Genomic DNA, 14,269 nt, shown 5'->3' with positions numbered 1-14,269 from the left:
ACGTGGTGGCTATTTAAAAGCGCCTATAACTCGCCGTGTCATTTGAGCATCATAGGCACGTAATATTTATGCAAGACCCGGTGCCGACCGGCTTCTAACTGAGATTCTCCGCTCGGTACCGCTGATTGTCCGCGACTGCAATTGCAGTTACTCCATATGGAGCATTTCACCTGTAGACGCAGCTCGGTAGCTCGCAGCTCGCCTTCTGTAATAACAATGAACCTGTGTTCACTGTTATCACAAGAATCGGAGCTAAAAATTCCAGCTTGTGGTTACCGTACGGGAACCTTCTCGTGATAACAATGAACACCACAAAGATCGGAGTACAAAGTTCCAGCCTGTGTGGTTCTCATAGTTATCCCGTGCCTGGGTTGTGATTTATGTCATGAAGTCTGCAATAAAGCTAGAACTAGAACAAGAACTAGTTCCCCAAATCTTTGGCCGGCAATACTTGAAATGCACAAGGAAACCCTATTGACAACCTACATGGACCAATCGGCGATATATTAAGTAGCTCCAGTGTACCCTGCAGGAGTGCGCGAGACACAAGGGAACCTTCAGGTGTGTCGAAACGCGACGATATAGGGACTATCAACGTTGTCTGCCAACAGATTCCAAACTTTGACCCTCCACGCGAGGAGACCAAGATCTTTAAGGTTAAGTATCATTGGAAAGTTCTCTCTTAAGGTGTAGTTTAGGTTAGGTTGAAAAGAGGGTGCAGATATTAATGCGCTCCATGCCACTGTAGACATACACCTAATCCAGTAATCGGCTTGTTGTGCGCTCTAAATACAAAAACCCTCGAAAAAGAAAATCTAAGTTAGAAATTCCGTGTTACTTACACAATCCTTAATTGTTTTCCATGCCACTCCCCTCAGTTGGTTCATGTCTGCTATAGTGTCTCCACCTAAGTGTCAGTATCTATCAGCCGAAAGCCGGGCAATGAAAAAGAAAATGCTCCAGCATCTCATCTTCCCCGCATGCCCTGCACTCGCTATCACTTGCCGCACCGATTTCACATAAGTGAGCTCGTGGTCCTATGTGTCCTGTCATGATACCAATAGCTATACTGACATCCTTCTTACTTCTTTTCAGTAATATCCTCGTCTTCCTACAATCTGTATCCTCACGACCCAAAAGGCTTCTTAAAGTATATATCCTACCTAAGTTGCCATCAGGAGGATCACACGAAATTCCATTTACTTAAATTGTTTAGAGACCAGATCCAACAACACATTACCGATCCATTTAGAACCTACTCATACAGAATGGGCCTTCAGAACTTTCATCAGGATACTGTAGCCAATACAATTTCAAAAACCAGCCGAATAGGCCTTAGTGGACGTCCACCACTAATAGCAAATGCTTAAAAAATCCTACCTGGGAAAACCAGATTAACTCGAGCAACATCAGATCCAGAGCCTGATATCTTCCATGCATGGCCGGAGAAACCAACTAACTTAACTGCAGAAGGCAATAGATCGCTCCAATTGAAACGGTTCTAGGTTCTTGAAGCTAGATCTGGAGACGAAATCCGGGTCAACCCCTTTGCAGCCGATTGTACGTACCCGCTTGACCCGATGGAGTCCGTCATCGCCAAGAGCTGTGAACTCAGTGTAGACCTGGCAAACTATCGATAATCGCAACATTCGATATTTTCGATAGTTTTAACAATAAATATCAATAGTACCGATACTATCGTTAATTTCCCATCAACTATATTTCAAACGAAAATGGGAAGTAAATCAGAAGATCGATTTATATAGAAGCAATATCAATGCACAGACCGAATTAATCAAATATTAAAATTGAAAATTGCGCCCTCTATAGGCGCAATGTATCTTAAAGGATGCATTCTGTGTCGGATTGCTTATTTTTGTTTTATTTTGCAAAAAATTTAACTTTTGTGATAGTATTCATCGAAAAAATATTAATCGATATTCAGTAAAAAAATAAATATCGATAGTGCCATCGATATTTCGCCAGCTCTATCTCAGTGTACATACACTGCTATAACAAAAACAACGAAATCCGGTTCAGAACAATCTCAGAACGAATACATTTGTATGCTTACAGCGAAAGTGTCTACAATAACATCATAACGGCGGGATTTTGAACCAGATTTTGTCGTCGATTTCATGGCCACAAATTAAAGCAGTCATCAGTTTAAATTTTTTTTCATTTTCTTTATTAATTACAAAAACCATCTATACATGGGTAATGTCTTACGATTAACTACAAAAAATGGTTAGAAAATAAACCATATATATAACTTAATTATTTGTAAAACACATTTAAAAGGACAATTGATCTCTATGTTTTCAATTTCTGTTGGGGTTTTTATTTTTTTCCGAAAATCTATCTTAGAGCTACTTTTTTATTTTGGATTTTCTTTTTCATGTTTTTACACATTTTTTTGTATGTTTTTGTATTTTGATAAATAAACCATGTTTTTTTTTGTTGAATTTTTTTTTTTATATATTTTTTTTTACAAAAAATATCACATCATATTTGAAAGGGTGTTCATTTCCCGGAAACTATTATATTGATGTTTATTTTTTGGTGCAAAGAGATTAACTCGAGGAGTAGTAGTAGATCAAGAGCGCGTAAGCTTTAATAAAAATAAAGCATTTTTTGCATTACTTATTTGCATAGCACACAAACACACACACACACTTAACAAGAAGTAAGTAAATATTACAACATATTCATATTCAGTACAATTTCGCAAATATCTCTTAATTATGCTTGCATTTATGGTAAAACGAAAAAAATGTTTAGGATGCAAAAATAAAAAAAATGATATGATTAAATAAAAAAAAAAATAACATTGTGCTTAATAACATGTTTTCAACACCTTTAAACAATAAAAAACATGTAAAAAGGCGTTTAGTTCGGCCGGGCCGAACTTTGGATACCCACCACCTTGGGTATATACGTAAACCACCTTTCGTCAAAATCCGGTGATAAATGCATACCTTATGTTCCATAGCAGCTATATCGATATATATGTTCCGATTTGGACAAAATACTAATAAGTGCAAGTCATTGTTCAATTATGTATAACAAAATAATTGTCTTATTAGTAGCTATATCAAAAAAAACACTATCTGAACCATATACGATACGGATGTCGAAAAGCCTAACATAAGTCACTGTTTCAAATTTCAGAGAAATCGGATTATAAATGCGCCTTTTATGGGGCCAAGACTTTAAATCGAGATATCGGTCTGTATGGCAACTATATCCAAATCTGGATCCATTTGGGCCAAGTTGCAGAGATGTGTCGAAGAGCCCAACCCAACTCACTGTCCGAAATTTCGGCGACATCGGACAATAAATGCGCCTTTTATGGCCCAAAACCTTAAATCGAGAGATCGGTCTATATGGAAGCTATATCCAAATCTGGACCGATCTGAGTCAAATTAAAGAAGAATGTCGGAGGTCCTTACAGAACTCACTGTCCTAAATTTCGGTGAAAACGGACATTGAATGCGCCTTTTATGGGCCCAAAGCCTTAAATCGAGAGATAGGTCTATATGACAGCTATATCTAAATCTGAACCGATCTGAGCCAAATTGGAGAAGGATATCGAAGGGTCTAACACAAATCACTGTGCCAAATTTCTGCGAAAACGGACAATAAATGCGCCTTTTATGGGCGCAAAGCCTTAAATCGAGAGATCGGTCTATATGACAGCTATATCCAAACCTGAAACGATCTGAGCCAAATTAAAAAAAAAATATGTTGAGGGGCCTAACACAACTCACCGTCCCAAATTTCAGCAAAATCGGATAATAAATGTGGCTTTTATGGGCCTAGGACCCTAAATCGAAGGATCGGTCTCTATGGCAGATATATCCAAATCTGGGCCAAATTAAAGGAGGATGTTGAAGGCCCTAACACAACTCACGGTCTCAAATTTCAGCTAAGTCGGATAATAAAGACCGTAAATCGGCGGATCGGTCTATATGGGGGCTATATCAAGATAAAATCCGATATAGCCCATCTTCGAACTTATCCTGCTTACGGACAAAAAAAGAATCTGTGCAAAGTTTCAGCTCAATATCTCTATTTTTAAAGACTATAGCGTGATTTCGACAGACAGACGGACAGACGCTGATTAAGAATTATTGGGTCGGAAAGGGATATTTCGATGTGTTGCAAACGGAATGATAAAATGAATATACCCCCATCCTTCGGTGGTGAGTATAAAAATAATATTTACTGCAAAAATTACAGAATTTTTAACGTAAAACTTTTCAGTAATCAGTTTATAAATTTATTTAACTGGAAAAGTTTTCATTAAATTTCCCACGTATCTAAATGTTAATAAATATTGAACAAAAAAAATTAAAAACTTATTTTGTTTGGACTAAAGATAGCTTGATATTGACCTTGACATTAGGTGAGGTTATAGAGGCAGTCAACATCGACTGAGACAATTTTGGTTCATTGTGATACTACAGTAGCTTCAGACCAAAGCCTCTGGTAGAAAATGAACAAAAGACCTTGCACTCGTAATCCGGGCTCGCTACCAACTCAGCTACCAGGGGGGCTTGTTCTCAAATTATGATATCACATTCGTACTCTAGACCTTTCATTTGACTGCCATATTGTCACAATCGGTAAACAAGTCTATTTGGGAAGGGATGTTTGGTTCCATTAAGGAAGAGATGTTAGGTGCTCCCAAGATATATTCATTTCCAGGTAGTGACTATCTGTCAAAATCAGTGAATAGTGCAACTCTGATTTTGCGTATGTTACTAGTTCGCGCCATTTTTCGTTGTTTGTGTGTGTATGGTTCTTAACTATAATACACACACACACAACCAAAACTCTTTGACAGATAGTGCACTTCGAGAGAAAAAATTGTACTAAGCTGTTTACGGTACACTACCTAGTAATTACGTCATGACACTACCTGGTAATTACGTCATGGGTTCTCCCATCTCCGATAAAGCGTTTTTGAAAATTATGGTAAGAATAAAACAAACTGTTTGTGACACGTTTTACAATAAAATTCAAAAATGGGGACGACATTTTTGACTTTTGATTTGATGAGGATTTGGAGCAATATTTTGGGATTTATGGGGAGGAATTTTCGGTTCAAAATTTTGAATTTTTCTTTTAATTATTATTTGGATGTTATTTGTTATGTTATTTGCATGATAACATAAATCTGTACAATTTACACCAAGTTCCATGTGCTGTATTTCATTTTAGTACTATATAATGACGATTAGGTTATTATTTTCTGTTATCGCATGATATCGATAACTATGCTGGACAACCTCTCTCTCAATTTCTATCCAGAACATCTGACTTGCTCTGGATTGGTATTAAATAAAACACAGCAACTGTACTAATGAGAAATAATGTCCCTATTTTTTAACAATACAGGGCAAATAACGTGTTATCGACTATAATTGCATGATAACGACAACTTTCTATCTATCTAGTCAAACATGACACTGAACATCTCTCTCGAGATGGCAAAATATCGATGACACTATCGATATTTAATTTTTTGACTGAATATCGATTGATATTTTTCCGATGGATACTATCGGAAGATTTAAAGTTTATGCAAAATTAAACAAAAATAAGCGATGCGAACCTAAAAGTACCGTTTAAGATGCGTTGCGCCTATAGAGGGAGCAATTTTCATCCAAGTAGGTTAATATTTGTGCAATGATTTCTTTCATGACTTCCAACCGACTTTATTAATTTTGGTTTTATTTGGTCTGTGTATTGATATTGCTTCTATATAAATCTATCTCCTGATTTTTAGTTTTCATTTCCTTTTGAAATATGGGAGAAAAAAACAACAGTATCGATACTATCGATATTTATTATTAAAACTATCGAAAATATCGAATGTTGCGATTATTCATAGTTTGTCAGCTCTACCTCTAACTGAATTTCTATCCAGAACATTTGACTTGCTCTGAATAGGTATAAAATAAAACACAGCAACTGTACCAATGAGAAATTATGTCCCTGTTTTTTGAACAATACAGTGCAAAGAACGTGTTATCGACTATAATTACATGATATCGATACATTTCTATCTAATCAAACATGGCACTGAACAACTCTCCAGTGAATTTGACTTGCATTGAATATATATTGCTAAAACACAGGCACTACGTCGCTAACTATTTTTTACAACTTTAAAAATTGTACATCCATGCCTTGACGTGTCACACATCTTTAGTGGGTTTGCTTGTCAGTGAAAAATAATAAACCCAGATTTTAAGCCATTCAGAACTGTTGGGGGTTTTTTCGATGAAATTAACCTGTATTCGGGAATTTTAGGGACAAGCGATTGGAAATTTGAGGTCAGGGGAAGAAATAATGCCGAGGTATATCAAAGAGGATAAAAATAATTTTTCTATGGGTCCTTTAAAGGAAGTACCTTTCAAAGAGTTTCAATCTCTCTGTATGCATACGACATATTGATAGATTTTCCACCAAAATGTTCAAGAACCTGTACAGGATTTTCAATGTCTCTACACGGAGAGAATTCTCCTTCGTAAATGCAATGTTGTTGTTGTAGCAGTGTGTTCCACACTGAGGCAGCAGCCCTTGTCGATGAAGGACTTCATCGGTTCAATCCGGTGCCATGGGATTGGGTTGGATGGGATCATAAATGTAATTTTTCTATGGGTCCTTTAGAGGATGTACCTTTCAAAGAGTTTCAATCTCTCTGTATTCATACGACATATCGATAGATTTTCCACCAAAATGTTCAAGAACCTGTACCGGATTTTCAATGTCTCTACACAGAGAGAATTCTCCTTCGTAAATGCAATGTTGTTGTTATTGTAGCAGTGTGTTCCACACTGAGGCGACAGCCCTTGTCGATGAAGGACTTTATCGGTTCAATCCGGTGCCATGGGATTGGGTTTATTGGGATCATAAATGTAATGTAAAAGGTTATGAAACCTTTTGTTCATAAATATTATGAAAAATTTTATTATATTAATGTAAAAATCATAAATATTATGAAAATTCTTAATGAAAGAAAATGTATGAAAATGATCGTTTATGAGTATATTTGGGGCACTTATTGGAAGTCGTAGCTAAATTTCAACCAAATCGGATAAGAATTGCGCCCTCTAGTGGCTCACGAAGTCAAGACTCAAGATCAGTTTATATGGCAGCTATATCTGGTTATGCACTGATTTTATCCATACTTAGAACAGAATTCATAACAAAACACGTCATGCAAATTTTCAGCCAAATCGGATAAGAATTGCTCCTTCTAGAGGATCAAGAAGTCAGGACCCAGATCGGCTTATGGACCTATTTCAGCCATACCATGGAACCATGGAAGTCATAAACAAAACATATCATGCAAAATTTTAGCCAAATTGCTCACTGTAGCGCAGAAATTAGCATGTCCGCCTATGACGCTAAACGCCTGGGTTCAAATCCTGGCGAGACCATCATAAAATTTTCAGCGGTGGTTATCCCCTCCTAATGCAGCCGACATTCGTGAGGTACTATGCCATGTAAAAACTTCTCCTCAAAAGAAGTGTCGCACTGCGGCACGCCGTCCGGAATCGGCTATAAAGAGGAGATCCCTTATCATTGGGCTTAAACTTGAATCGGACTGCACTCATCAATATGTGAAAAGTTTGCCCGTTCCTTAATGGAATATTCATGGGCAAATTTTCATTTGCAGTCGTTCAAGAAGTTAAGATTCAGGATCGGTTTATATGGCAGCTATATCAAAACCTGGACCGATATGGCCCATTTACAATCCCATCCGACCTACATTAAAAAGAAGTTAGCGTATTTTCGGCAGACAGACGGACGGACAGACGAACAGACGGACGGATGGACCAACGGACAGACGGACGGATGAACCGACGGACGGACGGACTGACAGACGGACAGACATGGATAGATAGGCTTAAAATGTCAAATTGTAATTTTTTAAAATAATTTTAAAACAAATAACTTTAGCATAATTAAAAGTTTATATTGAATAGAAACTTATTCTCATAATAATTTCACTGTGTGCATATATTTTTTTTTTTTTGTTTTTGAAAAAAAATCTTTGTGTGTTTACAAAATCTATAAAATGCTTTCATAGGGATGTTTACGAGAACATTTAGTGAATAAACTTAACGTGTTATAAACAAAAAAAAAGTTTGTTGAATTAGCATAAGGAAATAAAATCATATTTGGTTAAAGTGGGTCTAGGTAAGTAGGTAGGTAGATAGGTAATGTAATGATCATCAACAACATCGGTTAAAGAATATTCGAAACAAAAATGTTTAACAAAAACCGATATCTTCATTAAACGTGAGTAACGACTTAGCAGGGAATCATTTAATAATCTTTGAATTTTAGATGTTTAGTAAACATAATGCATGATCACATATCAGCTAGGCGAAAATGTTTTCACGAAAATGATCAGCTGATGTGAAGATGGGCAGGGCGATGAGCTGTTGTTATTGGTGGCTATATGATTATGATGGTTATTAAACAATTCTCTTTATTGACTTTCTTCCAAAACATTTAGGTGGCGTCTGCCAACTCCACCACCACCACCCGCATCACCATTATTATCCTCCTCTATAGTATTAAGGGCGGCAGCAACTGGTGAGGAGTTTGCCCTTGGCGGCGATTGTGTTTCTTCTGTGTGGAATCCGTTTGTTAAATTTGATGGCTTAAGTTCACTATCTTCGCCATTGTCATCATCATCCTCCATATGATCAGCGAGATTTAGTAACATTTCTTGCCGCTCATTATCAAAGCCAACAGCAACACCAACAGCAGCATTTGGAGATAAAGGCTGTTGTTGCTGCTGCTGAGCATTATTATTGTTGCTTGCAGCACCACCATTAGGTGCAGCACCACCATTAAAATTATTTTCTACATAACCCTCATGATCATCATACTCACTTAACGAACTTCGTGAAGAGCAGCTTCGTCTCCTGCTGGGCTGACGATTTTCACATTCGTCATCATTGCCGCTGCTCGATGAAGACGATGATGTTGAGCTCGAACTAGAACTATCACTTTCACTGTCTTCGCTGGATGAATCCATTGGCGTTGGTTGGCAGGCCGAACCAATGGGGGCTGCTGCCGATGGAGGAGATGCTGACGCTGCAGCAGCTGCAAAAGCAGCCGATCTCATAAGTTGACAACGTAGATCTGAAAGGGAAAACAAAGTTATTGACATTAATTTACATAGGCTATTGGAGGCCATCGTAGCACAGAGGTTAGCATGTCCGTCTATGAGACTTAACGCCTGGGTTCGAATCCTGACGAGACCATCCTAAAATTCTTAGCGGTGGTTATCCCCTCCTAAGTTAGGTTAGGTTTAAGTGGCAGTCTGCCTTCAGACTCACTCAGACGTTTTCGTCCATTGTGATACCACAGAAACAGAAGAAGGAAGATGCCTTCTAGTTCCTAGGATTAAACCATCCAGACCGCTTTAAAAAACCCAAAAACTTGCGAATGTTCACATCCACGAAATCAGACAGGTTTTCAAAGAAATAAGAACTTAAAGTGGAACACCTGATTGCTAGTGCGGGACACACCCAAAAAGATGTTCTATAGTCTCTTCTTCTTCGATGTCCTCACAAAAGCTGTACATTTGTACTTACTGTGATTCTCCCTTGACAGCTCCCTTACTTTTTCATCGAGCGCCCGTATCTTGGCCATATATTCCGATGCCACACGTTGTACATTCAACTGTTGTTGCCTTTGATTACCCTGATCCTTTGAATAGCGATCTTCAATTTGCAAACATTCCTCAATTAGTTCCTGTTTGCTTAGATTCTCCAAACGTTCTACGCGAGCCTTTTCATAAACATTGGCGAATTCCTTGGTCAAGAACTCCTCTTCATCTTCGGGCAATGAAAAGAAATAATTATCCTCCGAGTCCATGGAGAAACTAGAGTCACGTGTACGTCCCGAGGGAGTAAAGAGAGCATTAGGGACATCGGCTAAATGTTCTTCCATAAGAAATTTATTGGTGTTGTATGGTACCAATGAACGTGAACGCTGCAATTTTTCACGCCGATTTCCTCCACCTCCTCCGCCACCACCAGAACCACCTCCCGGACCACATTTACTATAGTTAAGACGTGGCATTTGAAATCTCCAATTGTTCTTCTTGTAAGGTTTATTCACATTTTTTGATTTTGGCTTGCCACGGCGATGTTTCCTTTTTGTTTTTTGTTGACCCTGAGATGGTGGTTGCGATTGTTGCTGTTGCTGCAGCGGCTGCTGTTGACCACGAACTCGTGCTGTCGATTCATTAGGGGGCGGAGCATCCGTTGAGGACTTATCATCGGGCGACTTTGTCTGAATTAGACTGCCGTCGGCATTTTCTGAAATATATAAGTGTTGGAGTTTGTGTTACAAAATTATTGCAAGACAGGTAAATCTATTACGTTAATATTAAAAACACACGCACACACACACACACTAACTATGAGCTTCGATCTAAGTGGTGTTCATCGTTATCACAAAAACACATGTTGCGGGTAGTGGAATGCTCAGTGAGAGGCTGGTCGGCAATGGCTCTTGCCTTTATAGGGTGTACCTATGATGCTCGATATGATATTGGCGCGGCGATCGAGCTTACACAGCTTTTGGAGCTTCAAGAGCATCCCTACCATATGGCTCTTTCCGGTTCCAATTTTTGTTAGTTGTCTACTTGATGGGGACTATATTCGGCATAAACATTTCATTTTTATTAATCTAATAAGAAAGCTAAAAATGCCCATCATTAAATACTAATTACAAACATTATACAAAATATAGCAACGGCAAATTAAGTTACTATATTTTAATTTACTATTTATAAACTACTCAAAGTTATAGAATTAAAAAACATATCGTATTCAATGATGTTCCGATTTTAATATTTATGTAGTGTTTGTATTAAAAAAATCTTTTACCACTTTCATTTCGAATTTTCAACAACCAATAACTGCACTCCATTTCGATACGTTCTGCTATTGCACTATTATTAATCCCCATTTATACAACCATTAATCGAATATACCACAAAAACAATGGCAACCCCGCTAGAACAAAAATAAACCAACAGCAAAGCGACAAAACTACAAAAAAAAATATCTCACAAAAAAGAAACAAAACAAAAAAAAAAAGAGTCGCCATCACGTTTGCCAGATCTTTTCTGAGATTTCCAAAATTCAAAAAAAATCCCCAAAAATCTCCAATAAAAATTTTTTCCGCCAATAAAATCCATTGAAGAAAAAACTATACTGATTAAAGTTATTTTCTAATAAAATATAGTTATTTGCCCACAACAAACGGATTTGCGCATATTAATTTTGCCACAGGAGGCCACCGTAGCGCAGAGGTTAGCATGTCCGCCTATGACGCTGAACGCCTGGGTTCGAATCCTGGCGAGAACACAAGAAAAAATTGTCAACGGTGGTTTTCCCCTCCTAATGCTGGCAACATTTGTGAGGTACTATGCCATGTAAAACTTATCTCCAAAGAGGAGTCGCACAGCGGCACGCCGTTCGGACTCGGCTTTAAAAAGGAGGCCCCTTATCATTGAGCTTAAAACTTGAATCAGACTGCACTCATTGATATGTAAGAAGTTTACCCCTGTTCCTCAGTGGAATGTTCATGGGCAAACTTTGCAAGTAAAAAAAAAAACTCTAGGTGCAAAATTTAAAGCCAAATCCGATGACAATTGCAATTTTAAAGAACTAAATATGTCAATTTGGGAGATAGGTTTATATAGGAGTTAATCCGATTTGGAACGCACTTGGTACATTTGTTGGAAGTCTTAAATACTATATGCAAACATTGAGCCCAATCGTACAATTCCATCTTCTAAGGGCTCAGAAGTCAAGTCGAAGCGTCACTTTATATGGGAGCTATATCCAAATCTGCATCAATGCAAAAAGCATAAAATTTTAAGGAGAGAGCTTAATTTTTTCGACCGCTATCGTAATTTCAACAGACGGACGGAGGAACGAACATCACCAGATCGACATGGAATATCAAGACGATCAAGAATATATACACTTTATGGGTTTTCAAACCAATATTTCGACGTGTTACAATATACTTTGGATGACGAAACCTTAAATGGGCTTAAATTGTTGGACACATTTCCAGCTTTGGTTTGATGGGTTTCTGCAGTAAACCGTTTGTTGTAGGCAAAAAACTATGCTATTTGTTTAGTTTAGTGAATAAATGCTTTCTAATAAATTAACCTTATTCAAGGGTAATACCAATATAGGAAAAATTCGTATACTCAAGAAAATAATTTTGAGCCTATACTGATGGAATTTCCCTTAGAATATCCCCAATTTTCAACTTTTCCCGTACCCCAAATGAGAAATATGTTTTTATCTCAATCACCAAAAAGAATCCCTTAGTGGGAGAAATTTCTCCTAATCTGACAACACTGGTCGCCATTTGTAGAGTCATAAAAGGGGGGTCCATGTTGATGTTCTCATTTATAATGAACAATTAACGCCAAATTACCTGTTTTTACTGCCACATCCATTCTCAATTTTTTTTTCGTTTTTTTAGAACTTTTTCCACTTAAGTAATGTTAAAATTTTACAAATTTTGTTTATCTATTTTGCCAGTTTGTTTTAACGTCTACACTTGGTGTTGTGTTTTGAGTGTTTAAACTAGTACAGAATTCATGCATTCGTTCAGCCAAGAGATTATCAATGATAGGCGATACCCATTTATTGCAACCATTACCACCAAGTACGTTGTACGCTCGTATAACCAACACACCCAAAGCGAGGCATGTACTCTTGAAGTAATACTTCGCTAATATCGTATGAAGGCTGGTACTATGTTCATGCGTTCGCGATAAAAATCTACATTTTTCGCGATTAAGTAGGGTATTTTGTTCAGCTTTTTGCGCGGAATACTATCAAAATCCAAAAGTTCTTTTACATTGGCCAATAAATCCGGATTTATGTCATTTTCGAGATTTGAGTGCTAAATCCTAAGTTTTTCTGCAGGTTTTAGCATACAAAAGTAAAAATACGTTTACAATGGCCACTAAGTCCGGATTTATGGACTTTTCGAGACTTAAGTGCTAAATCCTATGTTTTTTTTTTGCAAGTTTTACCATTCAAAAATAAATCCCATTTTTACAAGATTTATTTTTAAATCCCAAATAAACCCAATTTCATAACTGAATAATCGATAAAAGTACAAAAATATGCAACTGTTCAAAAATCGTGTATGGATGTGTATGATATGCACATTCATGTATATGCATGTACCCAAAAAAACGCAGTGTAAATAGACGGGATATGTTTCTGGATTTAGTTAAATCCATATAAAGGTGTTATAAAAGTCTATAATAAGAAACGATAAATCGTGATTTACACTCTATAGTTCTTAAATAAAATCCAGCAAATATGCATTAAGCAAGGTACTCTGGTTTTTAGTTGTGAAAAACTTCAGAAAATATTTTAATTTACTTAAACGTATGTAAGGAAAATTGTCTTCGATAACATGCAATTTTAATAATGCATAGTATTGTTATACTGAAATATATAAAATCAATCAATTACAATTCTGCCATCATATTACACTAGGATTAATTTTGCCTAATTGCTACTACAAAAACTACTAGGTTATTCAAAGCGGATTTAAAAAGGCGATCCTATCCAGTGCAAGACAGGTGTTCTAGATAAAATGTCAGTGCGAAGTTATTCTGGTAAGTTATCGATAACATGCAATAACAGATAAAAGGAAACGAGTAATCGTTATTTGCACTTTATAGTATTTATATAGAACACAGCAATTATGTGTCATATAAATTGGTCATGTCATGAATAATGATTTGAGTGTAAACTCCGCATATAAAACGAATATAGAACCAGCCATAACATAACTACCAGGTAGTGTACCGTTAACAGCGGAGTACAATTTTTTCTCGCGAAGTGAACTATCTGTTAACGAGTTTTTGTTGAGTGTGTAGGTGTATATCAGTTAAGAACCATAACACAAACAACGTAAAATGGAGCGAACTAATAACATACACAAAATCAGAGTTGCACTAATCACTGTTTTTGACAGATAGGGCACTCAATATTTTCTTGTTGGGCAGCTGCCACTACCTGTAAATGAATATATCTTGGACCCAGCCTTATGGCTGGTACTATGTTCGTTTTTTACGCGGTGAAAACACATGTTTTTCACGGTCACTTTTTTGAAACACTAAACAAATCTCAATGATAACATAATACTTTTGTGAAAATTTTTTTCATAAATAATG

General features: G+C 37.0%; 1 protein-coding gene across 1 annotated transcript; it reads right to left on the bottom strand.

Annotated features, from left to right (window-relative positions):
• Positions 1-1,186: 1,186 nt before the first annotated feature.
• On the bottom strand, positions 1,187-12,645 carry LOC106093714 (MAP7 domain-containing protein 2). Its single transcript, XM_013260848.2, has 3 exons — positions 12,505-12,645; positions 9,630-10,358; positions 1,187-9,174 (listed from the first exon to the last, which is right to left on the bottom strand). Exons 1-3 carry the CDS (start codon positions 12,524-12,526, stop codon positions 8,513-8,515), a joined length of 1,413 nt encoding a protein of 470 aa, XP_013116302.1. The 5' UTR covers positions 12,527-12,645; the 3' UTR covers positions 1,187-8,512.
• Positions 12,646-14,269: the final 1,624 nt, after the last annotated feature.

Source organism: Stomoxys calcitrans, chromosome 2 (assembly GCF_963082655.1).
Source record: "Stomoxys calcitrans chromosome 2, idStoCalc2.1, whole genome shotgun sequence".
In the NCBI taxonomy this organism is placed as follows: domain Eukaryota; kingdom Metazoa; phylum Arthropoda; class Insecta; order Diptera; family Muscidae; genus Stomoxys; species Stomoxys calcitrans.
The sequence above is the reverse complement of the archived record's forward strand: the minus strand, read 5'-3'. Positions and strand labels throughout refer to the sequence as shown.

Coding starts and splice junctions, on each gene's coding strand:
- LOC106093714 (XM_013260848.2), bottom strand. CDS start 12,526: ATGGATGTGGCAGTAAAAACAG. Junction 10,359..12,504: donor GGATGTGGCAGTAAAAACAG/GTAATTTGGCGT, acceptor TATATATTTCAG/AAAATGCCGACGGCAGTCTA. Junction 9,175..9,629: donor GCTGTCAAGGGAGAATCACA/GTAAGTACAAAT, acceptor TTTCCCTTTCAG/ATCTACGTTGTCAACTTATG.